General features: G+C 52.9%; 1 protein-coding gene across 1 annotated transcript in view; it reads left to right on the top strand.

Annotated features, from left to right (window-relative positions):
* Positions 1-20,738, top strand: part of NKAIN1 (sodium/potassium transporting ATPase interacting 1) — a 39,942-nt gene extending 19,204 nt beyond the window's left edge. The window contains exons 2-7 of the mRNA XM_081817934.1: positions 14,119-14,256; positions 15,633-15,713; positions 17,005-17,202; positions 17,894-17,954; positions 18,565-18,646; positions 18,784-20,738. Of these exons, the coding sequence (XP_081674060.1) occupies positions 14,119-14,256; positions 15,633-15,713; positions 17,005-17,202; positions 17,894-17,954; positions 18,565-18,646; positions 18,784-18,793 (570 nt within the window). The 3' untranslated portion in view covers positions 18,794-20,738. The remainder of the gene's footprint in view (positions 1-14,118; positions 14,257-15,632; positions 15,714-17,004; positions 17,203-17,893; positions 17,955-18,564; positions 18,647-18,783) is intronic.
* The last annotated feature ends 7,004 nt before the right edge of the window (positions 20,739-27,742 follow it).

Here is a 27,742-nt window from a genome sequence, read left to right as displayed (position 1 = left end):
CAACTTTGTTCTTTTTTCAAGATTATTTTGACTGTTCTAGGGGCGCCTGGGTGGCTCAGTCGTTAGACGTCTGCCTTCAGCTCAGGTCATGATCCCAAGGTCCTGGGATCGAGCCCCCCATCGGGCTCCCCAATCCACGGGAAGCCTGCTTCTCCCTCTCCCACTCCCCCTGCTTGTGTTCCTGCTCTTGCTATCTCTCTCTGTCAAATAAATAAATAAAATCTTAAAAAAAAAAAAAAAGATTATTTTGACTGTTCTAGGTCCCTTGAATGTTCCTGTGAATCGAGGACAGCTTATCTATTTGTGCAAAAAAAAGTAGTTGGAATTTCAGTAGAGATTGCATTGAATCTCACTTTGGGAATATGGTCACCCTGACACAGCTGGGTACAAATCCTGCCTCCACCACTTACACAACCCTCCCTGGACCTCTTTTTCTACACGTGGAAAATCACAGCTCTCAAGAGTTGAGAGGAGAACATGAAATGGGTGGACATAAGGCAGCATGTCCAGGGTGGGCTCCATGCAAGGCCCTGGAGGGAAGTCCCTACTCTCTTCTCTGCACTTGTGCCAAACTGACACTCTAAGTCAGTGGTCTGTTCAGCCAGCGCAGGCCTAGCGCGGGTCAGTGTCTGAATGCTTGGTGGGTAAGTGAGAAGGGCCAGGGCAGAAAAGGGGCCAGGCTAGGTCAGGCAGCTGCTGGACTGGATGGAGTGGGTGGGGGAGAGTGCTTCCTGGCCTCGAAGGGGTCTGCACACCAGGACAGTGGTGGCCTCTTCTTCAGAACTTGAGTCCTCTGAGCATGTAGGGGACCCAGATGTGGAGTCTTCACTATGGGTAACTCACTACAAGTAACGTGGTTTTACCTGTGACCACGGGCCAGGCAGCATTCTGAGCATTTTATACATATTCCCTCATTTAAGGCCTCACGACAATCCCATGAAATATGTACTATTATCATTATCCCCATCTTATAGATGGAGGAGTTAAAGCACAGAGAGGTTAAGTGAGTGGCTGAAGGTCACACAGCTCATGAGTATAAAGGTAGGATTCAAACCCAGACAGTCTGGCTTCTAGGCCACACTTTTAAGCACTGCACTGTACAGCTTCTCAGGGAGCAAGCAGCAGGAATCTGACCTTGGTATGAAACCAAGGACTTAATTATCCTAATAATGATGATGCGGGCATAGTACTTTACAGTTTTTAAAAAGCACATTATAGTATATAAGTTGCTTTCATGGCTGTGATCTTAATTGATCCTCCAATTTCTCTGTGAGTAAGACAGGACATTATTATCCCCTATTTGCAAAGAGAAATGAAGATCCAGAGAGGGAAAGTGACTTGTCCAATCGATGAGAACTTATTGAGCACTTACTGTATATCAAGTTCTGTACTCCCGGTACATCACTGAGTCCTCACACAACCCCAGGAGGTAGGTATTCGTGGTAGTTGTGTACCCATTTTACAGATGAGGAAACTGAGGTTCCAGGAAATGACTTTCCCAGGCCTTACAGCTTCTAAGTAAGAGCTGGGACTCCCTCTCCAGTCCGCCTGACTCCGGAGCTTGAGCTGATCACTGCTGGGCTCTGACCCCATCGAATGCTTGGCAGATTTAACTCCTGAGTGTTTGTGTCAACCTTCTGGTCTTTTCCACCCCATCTCCAGCCGTATAGCCACGCCTGTAATTCTCAGGGCCTCCTTAATTCTCCCTGCTTAAGTGCCTGCTCCATTAAGGTGCTTTCTGCCATGAGTTTTTTGGCTTAATTGTATGGTGTCGTTTGTTGTACTTAATGGGGCATCTGATTAATCACCTTTTTATTTATCCAAAAGTCCATCGATCTGCAGCCGGCGTCTTCTGGGAAAGCCTGTTTTTTGCTGGGTTTTCTCCACCTGGATTGTCTTCCCTTCCATCCCTGTCTGAAGTGCTCCTCTTTAGAGGCCTTCCTCATCCCAGGCCTTTGCTGCCCACTCCAGAGCCTGCTGGGGGTGGGGGTCTCAGCATCTGGGGCATGGGACTGGGGATACCCCAACAGTCTGGACATGGGTACGTAGGCAGAGGTAGAGTGGGCATCAGCAAGAAGGTGAGAGTCCTGGGAGACTGGGATTCTGGGCACAGAGAGGGATTCTGGGCCTTGTCCTTAGTCTTCCCAGGAAGGCCTTGGTATCCCCACCTGACCACCTACCTCCAGCCCATCCTTACTTAGCCAGAGAGCACCACGCCCAAAGCACCCAGCTGCCTCATCCCTCTGCTGAAACCTTCCCTGGCCCCTAGGGGCCAGTAGGATGAAGACCTAGGTCTTCTCACCCCTCATGATCCTAAGCCCCCAGGTGGTCTGTACCCCTCACATCTGGGATGACTGACTTGTCCCAGTTTGCCCAGAACTTTTGGGTTTTACCCCTTAAAGGGCTGCACCCCAAGAAAGCCCCCAGTTCCAGGCAAACCTAGATAGTTCATCACCCTGTCCACACCCCAGGGGTTTTGCCCATGCTCATTTGTCCCCCTCTTAGTTTCTTCTTTATTTTGTTTTTTCTTATAAAGGTATTCCTCCTCAATGTAAAACCCTTAACTGAAATATCTCTGGTTGAATCTCAAAGATCCCCCTACCCCCAATCCTACTCTCCAGAGTTTGATGACTCTTTGTTTTCCTTCTACACAAAAATAGGGTCCTACTACTCAAGGGGCCCTGCGGCCTGCCTTTTCACACCAAACCGCTTGGCGCTCCTTGCCCACCCGGTAGAAGGGCTGCGTCATGTCCCACGGTGTGGAGGTGCCATCATTTGCTGTGTACCCTCCTGAGGGACATCCAGAGCGAGTTGGGTGTCTTTATTGTAGCCAGTTCAAGGCCAAAGCTAAATATCACTTCCGCAAACCCTTCCTGGATTCTCGATGTGGCCTCGGCTTATTTCCTCCTCACTGTCGTTATTGAAATAATAATAGTTACCATTTATGGAGCACTTACCATGTCAGGCACGTGACAGACAGTCTTCTCATTTAATTTTCACACTATTTCCAGGAAGTGTGGGGACTGTTATCCCCATTTTACAGATGGGGAGACTGAGGCTCACATATGGAAGTTAAACCCCCTGAGCACGCCCTCTGCCCACTGCATTAAACTGCCTCTGGTGGTTTTCCAAAGTTCAGTGGAGCGGGTGGTGCAGGGGGTCAGGGCCGTGTCAACTTTCCCCTGCTCCCCGGCTGTGAACCAGCATGAGGGCAAAGCCCGGGTGGCACTGATGAAAGGCCATAGCTGGTAGCCACCAGCTTCTAATCCACTTCCTGCCAGACCCCAGAAATTAGGGCAGGAAGACCTGGTGGCACAGTAGCCCAGATCCGAGGGGCAACTCTACTGGACTCCTAGGGGCTTCTCTGGGCCTGTGAGAGGGGCCTGGCCCCCAGGCAGAAAGCAAGGAGCTCCAGGAGTGGAGATGAGAGGTCAGAGGGGGTGGGACAGGGCCTGGGCTTGCAACAAATCTGAAAGACCCCTCAGTCCTCTCAACACTGCTGTGAAGTAGGCATCCTTGTCCCTGTTCCACGGAGGAGGGGACCAAGGCAGACTCCCCGTCCCTGAAGGCCCCTCTCTGCACTGCCCACATGGCCTCCCGCCGGGGTGCCTGTGGGTTTGGACCAGATTGTGGATGAGGAGATAAACCGGATGACTTGGAGGGACCCTTTGATTTTAGACTGACCTTGGTATCACCGTGGGTTTCTAGGCTGGGTTTATGCAAATTAATGTAGATGTATGCTAATCAGACCACTACCAGGCCTGTTCTAATGGCGCTGCCGGCTCAGAGGTGAAGTGGGATGGATCTGCCCAGAAGGGGTCTGAGGAGTCCCCCAGCTGGGAAGGGTCAGTGGTCACTGGGAGGAGGGGTGGGGTTGCCATGGAGACAGAGGCCAAGCTCCAGTGGCTGCCTCCTGTGGGGACCAGGCTGGCCCGGACCAGCCCTCTGAGACAGTCCTGGGCCCCCGCCCCCCCCCCACCCCCGTAAGCTCCAGGCTGGTCTCTGAGGGCTAATTACGCCCAAGCTAGTGGACAGCTGCTCCCTGGTTCCCCCAGGCCCAGCTGAGGTACAGGGCTGAGCCACAGCAGGAGGGCATAAGGACAGACAGATGGCAGTCTGGGGGCTGGGGGGCTGGGGAAGCTGAGGAGGAGGGAGCAGGACCAAGCAGGGCTACAAGGGGTGAGATTCCCAACTGCCAGGGCATGCAAGCCGGCCAGAGAGCCATGTGGTAGGGAAGAGTGAGGATTTGGCAGTCTCAGCTCTTCTGTGTGGCCTTGGGCAAGCCCCTTTGCTTCCTTGGGCCTCAGTTTCCTTATCCAGCAATGGGGGTAGGATTAAGAGACATGAGTATGAGGGTAATATACAATAGGCGCTCAATTAATGATTCTACTATTCTGAAGCCCGTTGAAAGGTTATTTTGTTTTCTTTTTTTTTTCTTTAAGATTTTATTTATTTATTTGATAGAGACACAGCGAGAGAGGGAACACAAGCAGGGGGAGTGGAAGAGGGAGAAGCAGGCTTCCCGCAGAGCAGGGAGCCCGATGCGGGGCTTGATCCCAGGACTCTGGGATCATGACCTGAGCTGAAGGCAGACGCTTAACAACTGAGCCACCCAGGCGCCCCAAGAGGTTATTTTGTTTTCTTTTCTTTCTTTCTTTCTTTGAGAGAGAGAGAGAGAGAGAGAAACAGCATGAGAGGGGAGAGGGTCAGAGGGAGAAGCAGGCTCCCCGCTGAGCCGGGAGCCCGATGCGGGACTCGATCCCAGGACTCCGGGACCATGACCTGAGCCGAAGGCAGTCGCTTAACCAACTGAGCCACGCAGGCGCCCGGTTATTTTGTTTTCTAATGGGAAAGACCATCCCCCTCATCTTGCCCCTCTTCCACTTCCCTGCTCTCTGGGCTGGGACAGATGTTCTGGAATCTTCCCTGAGGAGGGAAGAGGCAGGACTGGCATCCCATGAGGACAGGAACTGGGTCCTCTACACTCACCACTGGCTTCTCAGATCTTAGCCCACAAAAGGCACTGGAGGGCTGTTTGCAGAATGAACAAATGAACAGATGTGAAGGACTCAGCATAGTGTCTGGCACTAATAGGAGATTAATAAATGTTAGCTGTTATGTCGCTGCCCAAGGGAGCCGGGACTGGGTGACTCATGAGAGCAGGCTCTGCCCCTTCCTGAGCCCCTGACGTCTCTGGAGAGAGGTGTGGGGGTGGGAAGAACAGTGAGCAGAAACACAAGGACTTGAACCTGAGCTCTGCCACTTCCTGTCTGAGTGACTTTGGGAGCCTCGGGACCACTGTGAGCCTCCTCTGCAAAAGGGGAGCCTGCATATGCAGGCGGCTGCACTAGGGCCGTGGGGAGCCCTTGCCCCTGGTCCAGCTGAGCCTGAGGAGAGGTGGTGACAGATTTTCGTGTAGTCAGGCAGGGGGAAGCAGGGCTGTGATGACCCAGGCAGAACCTAGGGAGGGACCTTACCAGGGGCTGGCAGAACCAGCTTCTGGGGAAGAAGGAGCCATTAAGCCCTCAACAGTGGTCACAGGACCCCAAAGGCTGGTCCCCCAGCTGATAGGCAGGCTGCAGCACCGCCAGACCCAAACAGTGATTGGGAGCTACTGAGACCCCCATTGTACAGATGAGAACACTGAGGCCTAGAGGGAGAGACTTAGCAGGACCCCACAGCACATTCACATCAGAGAAGGAGACCTCAGGTCCTCTGAGCCGTTTTACTGCTTTTTCACATGAATCAACACTGAAAAACATTTCTTCTTAACTTTTTTGAAAAATCTATCTTTGTTGTAAAAAATTACAATATACAGAAGTATGTCTAAGGAAAAGTATAAGTCTCCCCATGTCCCCATTCCCACTCCCTAGAGGGACTTCTCGGAACCTTTGTTGTGTTTCCCGGGCTCTTGACTCTGCATTTACAGTCACACACGCTTCATGTCTTTTTCATTTTTATTTTTTGGCTTTTGGGGTTTTTTTTACATAAATGGAATCCTATTGTTCTGCAGCTTGTGTGTGTGTGTGTGTGTGTTTTCCACTTAACGGTGATAACCTTGTCCATTTTCCAGCAGGAGTCAGGCTGGGACAGAGAGAGGCAGAAGGGCTGCAGGAGCCCAGGAAGAGACAGGGAACGTGTGTGTGTGTGTGTGTGTACGTGTGCATGACTGTGTGTGTGTGTGTGTGTGTTGAGGGTAGGAAGGAGTCCCCACAGGTCACCTCACATAGTGGATGTGGAACCTGGCATGAAGACCCCATCATCAGCTCCCAGAGGCCTGTGGTGTTTGTCTCCAGACTTGAGCTCCCTGAGGAGGGAGGCGCCCCATTCTGTTCATCACCACTCTGCACAGGGCCTGGTGCCTAGTAGATGCTCAAGAAATATTTGTTCAGTGAACTGCTAGGCCAGTTTTCCCTGATCCCACCAAAGACTACCTGGTCTCTGTGACTGTTCCAACTCATACTCAAAGGCCATTGCCCTAGATGGACCCCGGAGATGGGCACAGAGCTCAGGGAGAGTGGGAAGACACTCCTCGTAGACAACTCACTGCTGTCTGTCAGTTCACTCACCTCCCTAATGAGGGGGTTGGACTGGTGGATCTCCAGGGGTCCATCTGTCTGGCTTCAGTCCCACTCCCTCATTTCATGGATGAAGGGCTGAGTCGAGTTTAATTTTGTCAGCTGCCTCAGAAATCCACTGGGAAAAGGGGGGCTTGAGCTGGGGGATGCAGCCATGGCTCAAGCCGTGTACGGAGCACCAGCCATGTGTCAGGCGCTGCTGGGCTGAGAGCTTTCCATGCACCGTCTGAATCTTCAGGACGTTTTCCCAAGTTCAAGCTCACAGAGGGGGAGTAATTTGCCCAAGGTCACACAGTGAATCAGAGACTGACTCGGGATGGAACTCAGGTTTGCTGGACCCCAAATGGGGAGCTCTTTCCCACCTCAGCCCTCTTTGAACTAAAGTCAATAATGGTACCAGGCTGGACCAAACCATTCTTCCAAAACTTCAGGGACCCCTCCCTCATCATTCCCTCAGATGGCCTGACTTCTGTATCTAAGTCCCATGGTGACACGGCTGGGATTTTGGCCAGGGAAGTAGTTGACTTGCAGAATTGACTGGCAAGGGCTTGGGCACCAGAGGCTTCTGGTGGGTTCTGTGGCCCAGAGCCCGGCCCCCCTCCGCCCTTTCCCCCAGCCAGCCTCCTGGGGCTGGGGTGGGCCCATCTGTATCATTCATCCCTTGCCCCCACCTGGTGTTGGGCTCCTGGGGTTGGCGTCTAGACAGACTAGAGCATCCTACTGAGAACAGAGGCAGCCCTGACTCGGGGCTGAAGGTTCCCATGGCAACCGCATCCCCCTTGGCTGGCAGCTACCTGATAAATAAATAATCTGGGTGGGGGTGGGGAGCGAAGGGCAGGGGGAGGGGCAGCCGGGGAGCTTCGTGGTGGCTTCACTTGGGAAAGGAGAGGGGCAGGTTAGGCTTGAGGTGGGCTAGGGGGCTGGGCTGGGCGGGGAGGGGAGCTGGTAGTATTGTAATGGCCGGGTGAGTGCACAGCAGCGGGAGAAAGTGGCCAGAGGTGAGAGGGATTCAGAAGAGCAGGAGGGAGAGCAGCACCTGAAACTGAGCTTTCTGGCTCTTGCACTTGGACACATCATGGGGCCCAAACACTGGAAACAGACCAGGTTTGGGCATATTAAGTTCATGATGAGCCGTCGGATGAGTAGCTGGTTATAAAGGGGCTGGAGGCTGAAACAAGAACAGGTAGCGCCTGAAGGTTGGGTGGGCACACGTTTCCTTGCACCCAGGAAATGGCCTGGGGGTGTTCTGACACTTAGGGGCCCGGCTGCATGGGAGGATGAGCTGCACGGAAATCAGGAGTGGCCAGGGAGGATGGAGACCAAGTTTCACGTTAGCATCTGCGGTGTGCCAGGCTCGGCTCTCACCAGCGGGAATGCAATGGTGAGCGCCTTAGGCGGAAATCCCTGCTCCCAGGGAGTGTGCCTTCTAACGCAGGAGTCCGACCGTAAAAGGGAGTGGGTAGTACGGTAATCTATGATAAGTGCCATGGAAAAAATAAAGTAAGGGGCAGGAAGGGAGTTCTGCAGCAGAATATAATTTTAAATACTACCTTAAAAAAAAAAATGGGGCACCTGGCTGGCTCAGTTGGTAGAACATGCGACTCTTGATCTCAGGGTCATGAGTTCTAGCCCCACGTTGGTCGTAGAGCTTACTTTAAACATATATATAAATTAACAAATAATATGGAATCTCTCCACCACCATACAAGGGAGGTATTGTGAATTATACCCATTCTGTGGGTGAGGAAACTGAGGTGCAGGGGAGTGAGGGACTGGCCCCGTGGCCCAGGGATTCTAACGGCGGGTCCGCTCCTAGCCACTGAGCCAAATGGTCGTGTGCATGCGGGCCGGGGGAGCTAGTGGCGGGGAGGGCGTGGAGGCCTTTCAGCAGTTCTGGCCCTGAGAGCGTTGAGATAGGTGAGGATGGGGCTTTTCTCTTTTACTTTTTTTTTTTTTTTTGACAGAGAGAGAGACAGCCAGAGAGGGAACACAAGCAGGGGGAGTGGGAGAGGGAGAAGCAGGCTTCCCGCAGAGCAGGGAGCCCAATGCGGGGCTCGATCCCAGGACCCTGGGACCATGACCTGAGCCGAAGGCAGACGCTTAACAACTGAGCCACCCAGGTGCCCTCTCTTTTACTTTTTTAATGGAACTGGCTTGAGTGTGCTTAGGAGCTAGTGCGAAGGATCCTGGGCACAGGGAGAGGTTGAGCTCCAGGCCAGAAGGGTCCGAGGATGGTGTGAGCGCCTGAGAAGACAGGAGGTGGGGTCCAGAGTGTAGGCGGAGGCACTGGGCAGAGGAGAGGGCAGGCGGGGGCAGGCAGAGGCCAGGTCCCAGTGTGAGAGTGAGGCTGGAGGGGTCCCAGGAGGGTGGAGGGCAGTGAGATCGGAAGTGGTCAGTGGGGAAAGTGGGTTCCCCAGAGAAGCCTAGTTGGGCTGTGGGGTGGCAAGGGGGCCTCTCAAAGTTGGTGGTTACGGACCTGCATCTGTCGCGCACCGGATCTGCCTGGGGAGTGACTCTCTAGCAGCGCTAGGCTGCTTTGTAAGCAGGGAGAAAACTGTTAATTGGGTTTGTGCAGGTGTGGGCTTCCCCTGACAGGTGCGAGGGAAAGGCAGAGGGGTGTGAGAGTCTGGCTTACAAGCGAAGCTCGTGCCGAAGTGAGGGGGCATTGTGGGGTCCCAGCAAACGCAGCAGGGATATGAGGAACCGGGGAACGGGAGGGGTGGAGGGTGAGAGGCAGGGAACCAGATGCGCTGGACCCGGTTGGTCACCATCCCCGTCAGCGGTGTAGGGAAGCCAGCTGGACCGGTCCAGTGGGAGCTGTCGACTTGGTGACTTCGGAGGGAGGGCAGCTGTGGTGATGCCACAGTCCAAACAGCGGCCGTGGAGGAGGAGCAATGGGGAGGGGGAGGTCACGGGGATAGTGTTTGAGAGGTTGAGGTGCTGGACGGGGTGGCTCCTGGATGTCAAAGGGTGACGCAGGGGTGAAACTCAGGTCCGGGGAAGGGCAGGGCCTGGAGAGAGCAGTGAAGGAGGTAGACTAGCCGCGGGGCCTGAGCCCAGGGGCACGGGGCTGTCCGGGTCTGCAAGCAACTTGGGGACCCCAGAAGCTCCCCACTTGCCTTTGGCCCGAGGAACATGGGATGTGAGCGGAGCACAGAGCATCCTTGGGTGCAAACGGTAGGGCTGGGAGGGCCCTGAGGGGGCCCTGATGGAAGGAGCTGCGGCTTGAGGGCCACAGGCTGGTTTGGAAGGGCTCGTGAGAGGGGTGGGGGCGGGGTGGGTGGGTCAGGCGAAGCGGCACCGGGCCTTGAGGGGACGAGGGTGGGGAGGCAGAGGGGCAGGCAGGTGGGACTTATGCTGTGGACCTGACAGATCCACATAGGATCCAGGGGACTTGCTCTCATCCGTCACTCTGGGGTGGTCAGGGCATGCGTCCTGCTTATCCCGGGTCTTGGGGGGGTGGGCATTGGCAGGCGCAGGGGCTTCAGTGATTGTCCCAAACCCTGCGGGCTGCCCTGATGACTGAGTAACTGGACGGGGCACCTGGGTGGCTCAGTCGGTTAAGCATCCAACTTTTTTTAAGATTTTATTTATTTATTTGACAGAGAGAGACAAAGAGAGAGAAGGAACACAAGCAGGGGGAGTGGGAGAGGGAGAAGCAGGCTTCCCACTAAGCAGGGAGCCCGATGCGGGGCTCGATCCCAGGACCCTGAGATCATGACCTGAGCCGAAGGCAGATGCTCAACTGACTGAGCCACCCAGGCGTCCCGCATCCAACTCTTGATCTCAGCTCAGGTCTTCATCTCAGGGTCATGAGTTCAAGCCCCACGTTGGGCTCCATGGTGGTGTGGAGCCTACTTCAAACAAATAACAACAAAAACATGCAAAGAAAAAGCACTCAGACGGGTAGTGGCCAGCCCCCCCCCCCGCACCCCCATCACGCAGGAGGCTGCATCAGTTGCCAGCAGGAGCTTCTGTCATAGTCCTGGCCCACCTAGGAGAGAGACTCAAGACCTGGCTTACCGGTTGACCAGGTTAAAAACAATTAGCCCAAAGTCACTTTTTCCCTCCGTGCATGTGCACTTGAAATTTTTTCGAAGGAGCAGTTTGCCATTGTGTCCACACTAGTCCTCCCATCAAACTAACAAGGCCAGCTAGGATTTACAATCACTGCAGCCCTCGGATTATTGTTCTAAGCTGGTGCAACCAGATGGGAAAGATATTCCCCCTATTTGTTTGTTCTTTATTTTGTAATTAGCTACATCTTGCAGCTGCACAAGCAGAAATTCTTGAATATCTGACTTGGTTTTCTAATAAAAAATAATAACTTTAGGATTGAGATATTTATAAGACACAGAATCTCAATTAAAAAATATATATGGAGAGACACCTGGCTGGCTCAGTTGGTAGAGCGTGGGACACTTGATCTCAGGGTCGTGAGTTTGAGCCCTGAATTGGGTATAGAGTTTACTTTAAAAAAAATTAAGTTTATACCTGGGCGGCTCAGTCGATTAAGCGTCTGCCTTCGGCTCAGGTCATGATCCCGGGGTCCTGAGATCGAGCCCCACATCAGGCTCCCTGCTCCGCGGGGAGCCTGCTTCTCTCTCTCCCACTCCCCCTGCTTGTGTTCCTGCTCTCGCTGTCTCTCTCTCTGTCAAATAGATTAATAAAAAAATCTTTTAAAAAAGGAAAAGGGAAATGAAGGCAGGACTTCAACTGTTGTTTCAGCCACTCAGGGGTAGTAGCTGGGGCGGGGGTGGGGCAGGGTAAAGGAGTGTGGCAGCTCCCAGCAAGCCTTCGGTGCCCAACTAAGAAGCTCCACTGTTGAGTCTCCTACTAATTAGCCACTGTTTATTAAGTCTAGTTGTCTCTCAGTCTTTGTGATGTCTCCATATCCTCACAACAACTTCTCGGGGAAAGGATTGCCTTCCCTATTTACAGTTGAAGAAACAGGCTCAGAGAGGGAAAGTAACTTGCACTGAGTCACACAGAGCTGCAATTTGAACCTGAGTTTTAGTGATTCCATAGCTTTTTGTGGTAACAGTCCCACTGCTTGCTTTGTCAGTGAGGTCCCCGAGAACCCAGAGGGGTTGGAGCAAGGGCCAGGGGCGGAGCAGGGTGATACCATGTTTTACGGGGGCATTTCTAGGCAAGATGTCTCCCCAGCTACACTATGAGCCTGGGCAAGTCTGTCTCAGCCACTTCCTCTGTCCTCTGATGGCAGTCTCCTTGCCAGGACCAGATGCGAGCTGAGTTGAGAGCATCAAGTGGGCCCCAAACCACCAGGGCTCCCCAAGGCTTGGCAGAGTCAGGGTGGAAAGGAGAAGAGCAGAAGTGGGGCAGAAGCTGTTGGGAGCAGGGAGCAACCTGGGGAGTTTCTCCCCAAGGTCAGCAGACCATTAGAGTCAAAGGTAGAAGGCCCTTAGAGGTCATGTAGTCCAGTGGTCTCTTCTGTATGGAAGAAGGAGCTTGATACCCACTGGGGAAGGTGGTCTGCCCCAGGTCACCCAAGAGTCTGTCAGACTCTCAACCAGAATCCACACCTCTTAACTCCAGTGCCAGTGCCAAGAGGGAAAGTTGATAAGTTGGTGCCAAGATGGGACAGGTGACAGAGAAAAGCAGAATGACTGCCTGGCTCTGCCACCTCCCTACTATGTGACTTTGGGGAAGTCACTTCCCTTCTCTGAGCCTCATGGTCTCTTGCTTCAAACAAGATCATGATCTCAGCTCTGCCTTTCTGCCAAGGAACATCCAGTGAGCGATGAAAGCTCTTTACAATCTGCAGGGCCCTGCAGGAGGAGTCACCAACAAGAGGCAGGCTGACGCCAGGTGGGTGGGTGCCAGGGCTGGGCCTGCAGCTTCCTGGGTCTCTGCCCAAGCTTTACCATCTGTGTGGTAGCGTCAGCCCCACCTCCTCCCGCTTCCCTGCCAGGAAAACGGCTTCTGGGATCTTCCCTGTCCCTTCCCAGCCAGATCCTCTTCTCTCCCCTTCTATTTTAATCAGGACTCTGGGTTGCAAGTGACAGAAATCACAAGTACAAGGAGGGAGAATTCGTTTTCGGCATGGCTAGATCCTCAGACCGAAAACGATGTGACCTGGGCACTCCCCTCGCTTGTTCACTCTTTCTCCCTTTCTGTCCCTTTGAGATGGCAAAGACAGCCACCAACAGCTCTGAGTGACACTGTACCCGTTCAGATACCCTGGCAGATAGCATCTCTGTCCCGGCTGCTCCAGCAGCTCTCCGGGGTGACTCTCGGGAGCAAGCCACAGGGCGAGTGCCCAGCGCTGACCAGATCCCTGTGTGTCAATTATCTGGTTAGGACTGAGTCATGAGCCCACTGCTGAAATTAGAGGTGGGCTCAGCCCCACCCAAGGCACATGGACTAAAGGTCCAGGAGGCGGTTCCCAAAGAGATGGGTTCTTTCACCAGGAGAAGAAGTATTGGACAGTCAATAACAATGGATGTCATTGGCACCTTTGTTCTTAAGTGTATCAGCTGAAACATTGAACCAGGGGCTCCTGGAAAGGGAGGATTGATTGAATCCTGTATCGGTTAGCTTTTGCTGGGTAACAGATCATTCCAGAGCAGCAGTTTAAAACAATCATTTTATTTAGTTCTTGATTCTGTAGGTCAGCTGGGTGATTCTTCTGGTCTGGCTACGTGTTTTTTGGTCAGTTGGTGGGTTGGTTGGCATCAGAATGATCTAGGATGGCCTCACTCACATGTCTGATGGTTGACGGGCTATCATCTGGGGGGCCTTCGTTCTCCTCTTATCCTCCAGCGGGTCACAGGAGCTCTTCCACATGGTGTTCTCTGTGTTACAGGTGTAGGAAGTGGGCAAGCTCCAGGGCACAAGCAATTTTTTCAAAAGGTCTTCACTTGCACTATGCTTCCTAAAGTCCCATTGGGCAAAGCAAGTCACATGACCAAGCACAGAGTTACTGTAGAAGGGTACTGCCAAAGAGCATGGGGACAGGGAGAGAAAGAACTTGAGGTCAGTTTTGCAACCTACTGTAGCTCCCTTGGGGAAGGGGAGTAAAAAAAAAATTCCTTTCTCTGCAGCCCATAGATTTCATGGGCCAGGGCAACCTCCAGATAGCAGTCCTTGGAAGAGGGAACTCAGGCCCAGGGACTTTCCTGGGCCCTTCAGCACCGTGGCTCAGCCCTTGGCCAGGGCTGGGGGAAGCGGTCTGGATCCTAACTCCACCTGCTTCGAGCCCCACATGAGGCAGGGGCTGGTGCTAACGGGGAGTGCCTCTTGGCAGGGAGGAAGGTGTTCTGAACCCCGGCTCTCTTCTGTTAGCTGTCCCCAAAGTGATGAGCAGGGCTCCGTCTCAGTTCATCCCCGCAGACTTGCTTCCATCTCCCCACCTCCCTGTGGTCTTGCGGGGCTGGGATGGCTCTGGACTTGTGTACAGTCAGGCCACAGTGCCTCGTCACCATGGTAAGGGGTGTCACCTGCTCCACGAGGTCGAGGAGGAGTCCCTGTCCTCCCCTTTCAGGCGGTGACCGTGGCCTCAGCCTGCTCTCTCCCACAGGTCGCTGCGCTGGAGCGGCAGATCTTTGACTTCCTGGGCTATCAATGGGCTCCTATCTTAGCCAACTTCCTGCACATCATGGCAGTCATCCTGGGCATCTTTGGCACCGTGCAGTACCGTTCCCGGTACCTCATTCTGGTATGGCTCCCTTGGCCCCTCCCACCCCCCTGCCCCTCCAGGCATGAACTGCTCCCCCTTCCCTGGGTGCCCAGACCCCTGCCCTGTCTTAGCTCCAGCCCGGCTGGTGGTGGATGCCCAAGTCCCAATGCTTCTTTGCTCAGCAGAGAGACGAGATTGATATTTTCCCTAAAGGATTTCCTAGGGAAGAATCCAAATATTAACCCGCTAGGTCATTTAGTGAGTGTCTACCATGTGCGAAGCGCACTGCTAAAAGTTTCGCATGTTTACTTATCTTTACAACAGCCCTGCAAGGGATATCTTACCATCTCCATTTTCCAGATGAGGAAATGAGGCTCAGAAAGGTTACGAGGCTTCCTAAGGTCACACAGCTAATAAGTGGCAGGATTAGAGCATCAGACCCAGAGCGAAGGCTCTTGATACATGCCCATGCTGCCTCAGTAAGCCAGTGCAGGGACGGACTTCATCTTCTCTAGCTTCTCAGGTTGCTTTAAGAGGCTGGCTTGGCTTTGGTCCTTTGCTGTTCATCAAGAATGTGGTATGATGGCAAGTGGGGCTTTGAGGTCAGTGCCTTCTGTGCTCTGATCCCAGGAGTGGATTGTGTCCCTGCCTCCCTCCTGCTTCCTCTTCCCAAGCCTTGGTCCTTGATGGTCTCTGTTAAACTCCTGTGTTTAGCTAGGCTCACCCTTCTCCCCTGCTCTTCCTTAGTGACCCATTCACATGCCTCTTTGGAGGGAAAACGGACACCTGTGATGACAATGACATGCTTTGCCATGCTCCTGCCACAGCCCATTCTGGCTCATTCTTGGGCTTCGCCCACCTCCCACAGGCTGAACCTCCCAGAAGCTGGGTGGGCAGGGCCCTTCCAAAGCTCTATCTCACCCGGGTTGGGAGAATCCTTCTCTCCAGCTCTCGGGAAAGCCCCAGGCACTCCGTTAAGCAGCACTGTGTGCTGGGTGACAGAACTGGAATTGCAGGCCCAGGACTTGGGTGGAAATACCCCCTCCTCTCCAGCTCTGTGGAGCCAGGTTGTGTCTATTGTTCTCTGCAGAATGCATCGGATTAGCTGCCAGAGGACTGGAGCCTGAGGAGCAGCCCTATCTCTTCCTAGCTGTGTGATCTTGGAAAACTGAAACCTCCTCTCTAGCGCTTACGTTGGTTATCTTTAGAGAAAGAACAGTGCCTTCCATGCAGGGCTGTTGTAAGGACCGGACGGATGTAATAATGATTTGTAAACTCTAAAGTGCTCTCTGCGTGAGATAGTGCCATCATTTCTCCTTGCAAAGGTCCCCTCGGTCCCTGAGCTCTGTCTCCATTGACAAGCCCCATCCCCGCTCCCCCAGGCCCCACCCTGATCCCACCTCTCCTTTCTCCAGTATGCAGCCTGGCTGGTGCTCTGGGTTGGCTGGAATGCATTTATCATCTGCTTCTACCTAGAGGTTGGACAGCTGTCCCAGGTAAGCCTCAGGCCTGGCAATGCCAGATGGCAGAGCCTGACCTTTCCTATCCCCTACCCCAGGGGCTCCTAGTTTGGTCTGGGGCATCATCTCTTGAAGAGACCTCCCTCTACACACCCAAATGATCTGTGCTCCGCAGATCCTACCCCCACATTTTAGTTTCTGGCCTCTTCTGCACTTCTCAGAAACAAATGATGGAGCAGATAAGGCTGAGGGGCCGTGAAGATGGGCGGTGGTCCCACTTGATCACAAGCTCAGTAGAAACCAACCACTTGTCGTGGCCCTGAAACAAAAGTGCTCTTGGGCTCCACACGTGTTCAGGGCAAGGGAGGTGAAAATGTCATGTACAGCATTTGGTAACTGCTTAGGCCACAAAGATTTGAGTCCAGTTCTGATCAATATTTTCAGAAGGGAAAGAGACGAAGTAGTCTTTGGGGAAAATCAAGTGGACCAGATCCCATGCAGAACTATTGAAGAAAGGGGAAGTTTTTAGCTTGTGGAAGAGCAGGCCCAGAGGATACAACTTCTATTTTTAGTATGTAAGAGGGGAAAATATATGAATGGGAACATTGGCTTTGTAGTTCTGGTAGATCTAAGTCCCGGCTCCAGCATTTCCAAACTGTGACCCCTGGGCATGTGTCTCACCCTCTCTGAGCTTGAGTTTCCCTGTCTAGTGAGCGCAGATAACCACTTCATGTGGTTGCCGAGGATGAAATGAGATCATACATCCCATCGCAGGGCTTGGCACCTGGTCAGCACCCAGTGAATATTTGTTAACAGGCTGCATGATGAATGGATTGATAAACACAGAGATGCGCACCGTGGGTGAGAACCTCTGATCTAGGCCAGCCCCTTCTGCATTTCAGATGGGGAGACCAAGGACTAGAGAGGACAGGTTTGCCCAGGGCCACACCCAGAGAGCAGTGGAGGGGCTGAACGGGCTGTGAAGGGGTCTGTATTGAGGATTTCACCCATGGCTGGAAAACTGGACTCAGCCACTGTTAGGGTCCCTTCCATCCCTGAAACTTTGGGGCTTCTGTGGGTCAGTCAGCACCAGCCCCTTTCATCTCTGATGGAAGTGTGAGACCTACATAGTCATCAAGCGCCACCTACTGGCCAAATATAGACTTGCAGAAATGGGCTCCCTCCGTACTCTTCAAAGCAAGCCAGGAGAGGAGGCTGCTACAACAGTCCAGGTGTGACGTAGATCTTATATAAAGTTTCCTGGGGCCTGGGGAAGATCCCCCCGCCCCTGGCCCCAGCTCAGTATTCTAGGCCCCTCTGCCCCCAGGACCGGGACTTCATCATGACCTTCAACACATCCCTGCACCGCTCCTGGTGGATGGAGAATGGGCCAGGCTGCCTGGTGACACCTGTCCTGAACTCCCGCTTGGCACTGGAAGACCACCATGTCATCTCTGTCACCGGCTGCCTGCTTGACTATCCCTACATCGAAGCACTCAGCAGTGCCCTGCAGATCTTCCTGGCTGTGAGTCTTCCTGTCCCCGCTGGCCCACACACTCCCAGAGGTGGACTCCACCGCAACCCCTTTGTTTAGCTCTAGTTAAGAAGGGAAGAACCTAGATCTTCCAGCCTGCCTGTGCTTCTGCCTGGCTCTGTCTCCATATCTTGTATCTCCTCCCTTCACCCCCTGCCCCAGCTCCCATTCTAGGAGTGAGCAGGTTTAATGAATAGGATGAGTCATCAGACTATGAGTCAACCCAGTCTCCAGTGTATCTGCTGTGTGACCTTGGGCAAGTCACTTGCCCTCTCCAAGTTTATATGCTTATTAACAGAAATTCATGACCACCTCAACTGTGTAGAGTTGTGAGAGTTAAAGAAGAGTGGCTCCAAGATAGTAATATAGTTCCCAGTCTTGCCCTCAGCGCCCCACACACCCAAAGCCACATAATCCTCATTCCTCTTAACAAACCAGTGAAGTATTGCCCAGGTCCAGATGGGAAAACTGAGGCCCAAAGAGGTAAAATTATGACTTGTCCAAGTCCACTCACAGAACGGATAATGGGACCAGGTATGTTTGATTATAAGGCCCAGTCATTTAACTTGAAGTTGTTATGGGTTGGCCTTCATCCTCGCACACCCAGTCCCTCCTGTCCTTCTGGGCCCGGCCAGGCAGGGGGTGGAGGAAGAGCTTCTGTCTTCTTTCCTTTCACCCCCAGCTGTTTGGCTTCGTGTTCGCCTGCTACGTGAGCAAAGTGTTCCTGGAGGAGGAGGACAGCTGTGAGTGCCGAGCCCCTAGGGAACGGGGAAGCCTGGCCACACACCACCCCGTGACTTCAGCACCCTGGACAGAGCCCCGCGCGGCCTGGGAGGGAGGAGACCTGGGTTGGCCAACTGGTTCCTCTTGGTGGGGAAGAAGAGGCGGCAGGGGTGGTGGCGGTCGGCATAGCCAGCGCATTCTGGGCTGTGACCCAGACACCCAGGTGCCCAGTGCACGGCTCCAGCACTGCTCTCCACCCACTCCTCTTAGGTTCTGTCCCTCCGAGGACCTCCACGGGGCTCGCCCCTACCAAGCACCTCCCGCGCCCAGCCTCGTCCCCCGACTACCGTCCACCCCCACCTCCCAGGTCTTGCCCCCTTAAGTGGCTCAAGCCCTGCTCCCTTAAAGGACGGCCCACCCCCCGAGGCTTTCCATCCACTTGGGCTTTGGCCCACTCTGGCTGAGCTCCTGAAAATCCCGCTCTGCTCCGCATAGGTCCTGCAGCAAAGCCCCGCCCTAAGGCTCTGTACAGGGGTCTGGCCCTCAGATTCTTCCTTTTCAGGACCTAGCCTCCCATAACTCATACCCCACAGGCTCATCCCTAACTATGCGCCACCTCCCCTTCCGCAGTTGACTTCATCGGTGGCTTTGACTCCTACGGATACCAGGCGCCCCAGAAGACGTCGCATTTACAACTGCAGCCTCTGTACACGTGGGTCATGGTGCCCAGCGGGGTGGGGTGGAGGGACTAGGGCGTTGCTGTAGGGGAAGGAAAGGCAGGGAGGCGCGGGGAGGGCAGCCGAACCTCTCTGCGGGTCCACTTCCCTAACCGGCCTTTGTTTCCTGCAGGTCGGGGTAGCTTCTGTCTCGCGCCCATCCAGTTGCCACGAGCTTGCTGGCTGGACTGAAGCCCTGGCGCGAGCTCGGGCCGAAATAGCAGGCGCGCCTCCTGGCGGCTCGCGAACCGACTGCAGCCTGCTCCGGCTGGGTCTGCGGCGGACTTGGACTTGGCCCTTCCAGCCCGACTCCAGGGGTGGGACGGGCTGGGCGGGGGAGGGGGATCGCGGGGTTTGTATTTTTTTTATCTCAGCCTTGGCGTGCGCTGGGGCCTCCCTCCCTTCTCCAGCCGCTCCCTTTAGAAACCCTTCACCCCACTTCCGGTCCCCTGTCCAGGGAGAAATGGCATTTGCCCCATCTCACCACACTCGTTCACCAGCCCTGGGGAGAGTTACTGTGAACTAGAAGCAGGAGTCCTGGGTTCCAGTTGCAGCTCCGTCACCGACTCTCTGTGTGACATCTGGCAAGGCCCTTCCTTGCCCTCTCTGGGCCTCAGTTTCCCTCAATTAAAATAATCTCTTAGCAGATGGAGCTCTTTCTAGCCTTTTCATTTGACTCTTAATTCCAGGGGCTAGGCTGGGATTATAATTCCCATTTTGCAGATATGGAAACTGAGGCCCGGAGATATGAAGTGATTTGCTTGAGGCCACACAGCTAGGCTTTTGGTGGAGGCAGGCCTTGAACACAGCATACCTTCTGTAGTTTCAGGCTCCAAAACCCAGTGTCTGGTCTCTGAATCCCATTTCCAAGCCCCCATCCAGCTGGGACACTCTAGAACCCACGTGATCTACATCACACACACCACCACCACCACCCCTCGCCAGCACCTCTCTTGAAGCAATATACCTGTTCTCCTGTTGGGAACCAGATGAACAGAGCCCAGAGCCCTGAATTCAGCCTGACCCACAGGGAAGCCCTCCTAGACTCGGCCCCCATCCACCCTTGGCCAACCTTTCAAGCTCATTCCAGTAAGGGGGGTGGGCATATCTCAGCCACCCCACCCCCTTCCAGGTCCCTGAGGCCGGGTCTGCTGCAGCCATGATCCCCTTTCCTCTCAGCAACCCCACCAACCCCTGATGGCTCCATCCACGTCACCCGTTGGAAGACTTGTGGTTCCAGAATGGAAGACAGCTGGTCAGCACCTCCCAATCACCAGTTTTCAAAGATCACCAGCGTTTATGACCACTCCAATATCAAAGAGAAACCTCTAACAAGCCCAGAAGGAGTTGTGAAGAGGCAGACTAGGAGTGTGGGTCGTGGTGTGGGGTCGGGAGGGCCAGCACCCCTGAGAGCAAACAGAGATGAGAGCTCATTCTCCCCATCTCCTTCCACAGACACCCCTGAGGATCTTACTTCCTGTGTACTGGCCGTGAGTCCAAGGGCAGGAGGGGCAGCCCTCAGCTTCCCAGTCTGTGAAACAGGAGTGGCCTTGGATTAGGAGGGAGGGCAGGAGGCGTGGGGGAATGGGAGGGAAACACAGATGGTTTGTATACCTGAGCCCATCCATGGTGACCACTCCACTCCTTGCTCTCTACCCTCTGATCTAGCCTTCCCTACATCTGAGGCCAAAGCATCCTGAGCTAAGACCCCACCCCGCCATCCCCTCGGCAGTGTTCTGCCAAGGAGCCAGCCCCAGGAGTTCCACTGGTCACCCCAGGCACTGAGGTCCCATATGGTCTGCCCAGGTAGCTAGGAGTGCTGTTCAAGAAGGGGGCAGCTCCCTTCGGACCTGGCTGCTATCCTGCCACCAGCCCTCTCCTGTCTCCAGTCCTCTCCTCCCACCCCCACTCCCCAGCCTCCTTTCTACTCAACGGGTTTAGCCACTGGTGCTTTGAAGCCTTTTGTTTTTATAAGATGGTTTTTGCAAGGGACCAAGTTCTTTTCTCACTGGGACCTTGCAAGGCAGGGAGTGTACCCTGGTTTCTGTGCAGGTGGGTTAATTAAAGATGGTGTTTTCTTCTCTATCATCCTGTCCTCCTGCCCAGTGAGTCAGCAGGGTCCCTGCTTGAGGGTGAGCAGGGGCTGGGAGTCAATGTCATTGTCATTATCATTCCTGGGGCACTGGCCTGTGCTTCTGACTGGCTGTGTAGCTTTGGGAAGTCACTCTTCCTCTCTTTCCTCATCCATAAAATGCAGAGGTGGGGCTCAATCAGTGGGTTCCCAAGCCTGGCTCACAATCCCTTGGAGAACTTTCTATTCATTTTTCTGAGTATGTGGATTGTAAGTTTATGCTTCCAAATATCCTCTGCTTCTCGAGTCTGCCCTCTTCCTGACAACTCAGTTCCTGACTTAGAATGAGCTGGCAGATAATGCTTTAGACGTAGATTCCTGGGACATCCTGGATCTTTTCTAGCAAGACAGCCAGAATCAGTATTTTGAATATTTAAAATTTTATTTACTTTTGTGAATAGATAATATGTATATTGGTACAGAATTCAGAGAGTTCCAGGACTTTATGTCTTTTTACCTATTTTTCATATCTTTCCAAAGAGAGACAATTCTTCGTTAACTGACGTAAATATTTTTGCCCCTTTTCACACAAATGGCAACATGCTCTACTCAATCTTTGACTTCTACTGCTTCTTCTACTTAACTCTGAATCTTGGAAACCTTCCCCCAATAATACACGTGGAGCTGCCTCCCTTTCTTCCATGGTGATTTGGTAGAATTAGGACTTGTGTGAAGATTCCCAGGTAATCCTGATGCGGCTAGGGGCTAAGAACCAGAGGTTCTACACAAGATGCCCCGAGTTCATGATGCAAACCTCTGCGGATGCCTCCTGGCCATGGAGTTCAATCACAGATACCGCCTTCAAGGAGTTTATGGTTCAGTGGGGAGCCCCCAGGATGGGAACACTGGTGGGTGGTCAGTGCTGAGGACAGGGTGGAGTGAAAGGCCACCTGAGGGTCCTGGACAGGGACAGCAGCATGAGCACAAGTGTGGAGGGAGGGGAACACGTGGTATCGGGGGAGGGGAAGAATAGCCAGGGACAAACTGGTTGGAGGGAACTTTGATTGGGAATGTATTAGTTTCCTATTGCTGTCCCAGATTACCACAACATTAGTGTCTTAATACAAATGTAATGCCTTATGGTTCTGTAGAGGTTGGACATGAGTCTCACTGGGGTAAAATCAAGATGTCTGGAGGGTTGCATTTCTTTCCGGAGGGTCCAGGGGAGAATCTATGTCCTTGCCTTTTCTAGCTTCTAGAGGCTATCCCCATTTCTTGGCTTGTGGCCCCTTCCTCCATCTTCAAAGCCAGCAATATCCTATCTCTTTGACCTTCCAGCATCACATCTTCCCACAGCCATGAAAGGTTCTCCACTTTTAAGGGCTCCTGTCATCAGGTTGGGCCCAACCAGATAATCCAGGATGATCTCCCCATTTCAAAGTCCCTTTTGCCATGTAACACATTCACACGTTCCAGGGGTTAGAATGTAGACACCCTTGGGAGCCATTATTCTGCCTTCCAGGATAGGAATTGTATCCAGGTTTTTATAGCAGCCCTAATGTCAAATCAGAGCACATCAGCCTGAGTGATGTAGATGGGAACTACTGAAGGATTTTGAGCAGAAGCTACTCCGTTAGAGCTGTCTTTATGGGAGAAGATATTTGCAAATAACATATCTAATAAAGAGTTAGTGTCCAAAATACATAAAGAACTTGTAAAACTCAACACCCCAAAAAATAGTTAATCCAGTTAAAAAATGGGCAGAAGACATGAGTAGACATTTTTCCAAAAAAGACATACAGATACGTGAAAAGATGCTCAACATCACTCATCATCAGGGAAATACAAACCAAAACTAAAATGAGATGTCACTTAACGCCAGTCAGAATGGCTAAAATTAACAACACAGGAAGCAACAGGTGTTGGTGAGGCTGCAGAGAAAGGGGAAGTCTTACACTGTTGGTGGGAATGCAAGCTGGTGCAGCCACTCTGGAAAACAGTATGGGGGTTCTTCCAAAAGTTAAAAAAGAACGACCCTATGACACAGCAGTTGCACTACTAGGTATTTACCCAAAGGATACAAAAATGCTAATTTGAAGTTTTAAGCAGCAATGTCCACAATAGCCAAATTATGGAAAGAGCCCAAATGTCCATCAACTGATGAATGAATAAAGAGGATGTGGAGTCTATATACAATGAAACACTACTCAGCCATAAAAAGGAATGAAATCTTGTCATTTGCAACAACACAGATGGAGCTAGAGAGTATAATGCTGAGCGAAATAAGTCAAAGAAAGACAAATACCATATGCTTTCACTCATATGTGGAATTTAAGAAACATTAGAGCTGTCCTTTAGCAAGAACGGGCAGGGCTGGAAGCGTGGGGTGGAGGAAGAAGGCAGGAAGCAGTGTTTCATCTGGAAGAGACCTCAGATTTCTCACAACCCTCTGTAGATGTAGATGTGTGTTCTTGGGGATCCATGTGTGACAATGAGCTCTATGTGTAAACTTGGGAGGGTAATGATCAGCATGAACTGCAGGAGGCAGGCGTACCTAGGTCCAAATTCATGACTCTGGAACCAGTTGAGCTGGTCTTCCTACAAAGCCCAGTAAAGATCCCCCAGCTCCTGCCATCCTGGGGCCACCTCCCAGCAACCTCCACACACTAGAATAATCCAGGTAGGACAGGCCATCTTCCAGTAACTGCTGAATCACAAAGGGACCCAAAGCGTTCTTTAAAACTAGAATATGAATTCCCCAAGGTACATTTGACAAGCGCAAGAGTCTACTGGGACTTATACACACACGAGTGTTTTCTTTAATGCATAGGAATTGGATCTTGCAGTTTCTAAACAGATTAGGAACGGGGGGGGGGGGGTGGCTGACACCAAGACCCCATTGCCTTACAGGATTCACTACTCCACAGGCTGCTGCCCCAGGGCACTGTTTCTCTAGTTTCCAGAGCATAAGAATCCCTTAACATCCGAATTCCTGATCCTGAGCCAGAATGTACTGAACCCAACATCTCCTAGGCAGTGACAGGAAAACTGCATTTTTTTGCAAGTGCCCCCTGTGATCCAGGTTTGGGAAATCCTAGACCTGGATAAAGAGGCATTCAGACCTTTTTGGAACTCCCCTTACTCCAATGTCTTCGAGTTCCCACCGAATTATACCTGCCAGCTTCCTCGTACCAGAGCTAGACTTTAAGGCTCTCTCCCCTAAGCTGGATTTTGTTACTGACAATCTTACGGCGTGTGTGTGTGTGTGTGTGTGTGTGTGTGTGTGTGTTTAGTGTGTTAGTCATTTCAAAGGCTGTGATCTACTCCTGAATTTAAACATCGACATAACTTCACCCCTAGGTTAGTTTGGGCAAAGGCAGGTCCAAGCCCTGCCTTCCGCTCCCTTAGCCTCAGTCGCCTAGAGGAGGAGGCGAGGGCAGCTCCAAGTTGTCCCACTGCCACCTGAGCTGGGGACCACACCCTGCCCTGAGCCTGTTCCAGTGACTCAGCACTTCCCCTTAAAGTTCGCCCTGGAATCGGACTGGGCAGGCCCGGGCAGGCTGGAGCTGCAGAGAGAGCACTGTGCTGGGCATCCGGGACCTACATTCTAGTTCTTCCTGTGCCCCGCACCCACCCGGGGCAGCTTCTCCACCTCCGGCCTTGGTGACTTCCTGCGTGCAATGAGAGGGCTGGACTTTGATCTTCCTGGGCTTCTTCAAACTGCAGACATTCTGGAACAGGGCTTCTCAACCCTAACTGTACTCAGGATGCCTTTTTTAAAACACAGATTTCTGGACTCCACTTGCATCCCAGGTTCTAATTCACTGGGACCCAAGCATCTGAATTCATCCTTCAAATATTTATGAAGCACCTACTATGTGCCAGGAATTGGAGATATAGCAGTGAACAAAGCAAACGGTAATAATCCCTGCTCTGGGGAGGGTATCTGTTGGGAGGAGACCTACATAAATAAACCAGTAAATATATGGTATATCAGAGAAGTGTCACAGAGCAAAATGATAGGGAAGAGAAATAAAAGACCTGAAGAAGGTTAGGTTAGAAAGCAAGGGAAGAGCAAGTGCAAAGGCCCTGAGACGGGAGCATGCCTGAACATTGGAGGGAAGCAAGGAAGCCAGTGTGGTTCAAAGCATGGAAAGGGGAGAGTGGTAGAAGATGAAGTCACAGGAGGGGGTGGGAGGTGGCATGTCTGATTCATTGACCTTGAAGGATATCATCAGGGTTTTAGCATTTAATCTGAGTGAGATGGGAAACCACTGGAGTAATAGAGCACAGAGCTGGGAGGATCCCTTTGGATACTGTGTGATGAATAGACTAGGAAGTCAGGAGCTGGAACGGAGACCAGGTCAGATGCCATCGAGGCAATCCAGGTGAGAGATGCTGGTGGTTCAGTCAAGGTGGCTGCAGTAGAGAGGGTGAGAAATGACTGGATTTCAATATGTTCTGAGGGTAGGACCAACAGATTTGCTGATGGACTGGATGAGGGAGGTGAGTGAAAGAGGGGTCAAACAGGACCCCAAGGTTTGTGGCCTGAGCAAGTAGCAGCTGGAGCTGCCCTTGAGATGGGATGACCGCAACAGGAGAAGGTTTGGAGGTGGACTTCAGCATTTTGGTGTTGGACAGGAAAGTCTAAGATGCCCATTAGATGCTCAGGTGGAGATGTCAAGGAGGAGAGTTCTGGGCTGATACAGAAAGTTTGGAATCATTGGTTTCGAGATAATGTTTCAAGTCATGAAAACGGAAGAAGTCACCAAGGAATGAATGCAGACAGGGGAGAGGGTTGAAGCCTGAGTCCTGGGGCTCTTCACCATTTGGAGTCGAAGAACATTCCATGGAGCCAGCAGAGAGCGCTGAAGTCGGGAAGCCAAGTGGCTCATCCGAACTAACATTTTTGAGTTGTCTCAGTTTACTGATTCCTCTTTGTCAAGGACTATTAACTGGGCACCTACTGTGTTCCAAGCACCATTCTAGACACTGAGGCTACAGCAACAAACAAGACCAGCAAGGCCTTAGCTCTCTCACAGCTTACCCTCTAGGCAGAATATGTTTTCATACATGTTCAGTCTTTGTAACAATCCCAAGAAGGCAAGTTCTATTACAACAACACAGATGGAGCTAGAGAGTATAATGCTGAGCGAAATAAGTCAAAGAAGGTGGAGCCCCCCAAGCTGGGAGAGGTTAAGTCACATACCCAAAGTTACACAGCTAGTAAGTGGTGAGATAGGTGTTTAAATCCAGCCACTCTGACCCCAGGCTCATTCTCTAACCGTGGACACGTATTGCCTTGTGGGGAATTTTGGTGCCCAGCCAGGGTTGAGAACCACTGCTCTAGGACTGGAGGAGCGGGGGGTGAACTCTCTTAGTTTTCTATTGCTGCCTAGCAAGTTATCCCAAAATTAGCAGCTTAAATCAACAAACATTATCTCACACAGTTTCGGTGTGTCAGAAATTTGGGAGCACCTGCCAAGGACACCGACTTCCAAATTCTCCCACCCTCTTGGTGAACACACCCTGTATGCATCTCCGTCCACCTCCTTGGTCTCCTGCCCTCAGTGTGACTGGGGGATTTGTGAGCCAGGTGGGAAATAAAGCCCCGGGGGCGGGAGGTGGGGGCAACTGGGTGCGTTGCTATTGATGAGGAGGAACACAATCAACATTAAACACTCACCGAGTTCTTACAATGTGCCAGACTTCCATAACACTCTTCATCCCCACAGCAACCCTGTGAAGCAGCTGCTGCATTCCCATTTTAGAGATGAGGAGACTGAGGCACAGAAAAATGGAGTAAGATTGCACAGGTGGTAAAGTGGGAAGACAAGCCCGTTTGTTGAGCCTGCTGGGCACTTTTCACAAGCGACATCGTGCATCCTCCCCATCACCTCTAGCAGAGGTACAGCCCCTGTTTTCACAGCCTTCGTCTTGTCCTTGAGTAGCCCACTCTGCCCCTGCCATCAGAACACGGGGGAGCACGGCTGTCACAGCGACGCCTGCTGGCTGGCGCGGCATGTGCGCCCCTCCAGACCCGGAAACGAAGAGACCACCCCTCCCTGCGTGTCAGCCCCTTCCTCGCGCAGGTCCCCCGGAGTCCGGGTCTCCCTGCATTCCTGGGCTTCCTGCTGCCGGGCCAGCGCCCTCCCTCCCTGTCTCCTCTCTTGGTCTTGGCCCAGGAAAGATCACGGATTCTGAACTTCGGGTCCTAGCTCTGCCACGGGCAACCTGGGCAAACTTGGCCAAGTCTTATAATCCCTCACTTGAAACACGCCTCCCCGGGCAGGGCTCTAGGAGGGCTCTAAGAGCAGCGGGCAGGGCTCTGCGAGGGCTCTAAGAGCAGCGGGCGGGGCTCTGCGAGGGCTCTAAGAGCAGCGGGCGGGGCTCTAGGAGGACCGCAGGAGGGAGGCGTGTTCCGGCGCTGGAATGGGTCCTCTCCGCCTGCCTAGAGCCAGAGTGTGACCTAGTAGCATCCCACTCATCTGGGAACCTCCGCATCTTGCCCTCCCCTGGCACCCCGCCCCTTCTGAAAGATCACCATGGATGGGGATGGGAGGTTTCAGGGCCCCAGGAAGGGGGTAGATGGGGAGCTGGGGTTGGGAGGAAGTCAGTGGGGAGCTGGAAGGAGCGGGGATGAGGTAGAGCCCTGGGAGTGACCCGGATGGTGAGTTCTTGTCTGTTTAATGGATCCCTTCAGGCAGGTTAGCCTGCTGCTCTGAGTCTCCATATTTCTCTCTGTAAAACGACCCTAATGATGTGTGTCTTCAGGCCCTAGTGGGTAAGGGTAAGGGCTCCCCAGGGCAAGAACTCATTGTATTTGGGGGTGGCCTGAGGCGTCCTTGCAGGATCACACCTGAAGCAGTCTGGAGGGACAGGACTCTCAGCTCTGCCTCCCCAGGGGCTTCCAAAGGCCTCTCTGGCCTGGGGCAGCTCTCAGCCCCTGCCTTCCTCCCTCCACCTCTGCAGCCCCTGCCTGCCCTCCCAGGATGGCGATGGGCAAAGGGCCCTCTCTCGC

The sequence above is a fragment of the Leptonychotes weddellii genome, chromosome 4 (assembly GCF_054177405.1).
Source record: "Leptonychotes weddellii isolate Sample4059 chromosome 4, ASM5417740v2, whole genome shotgun sequence".
In the NCBI taxonomy this organism is placed as follows: domain Eukaryota; kingdom Metazoa; phylum Chordata; class Mammalia; order Carnivora; family Phocidae; genus Leptonychotes; species Leptonychotes weddellii.
This window is presented reverse-complemented; position numbering and strand designations above follow the sequence as displayed.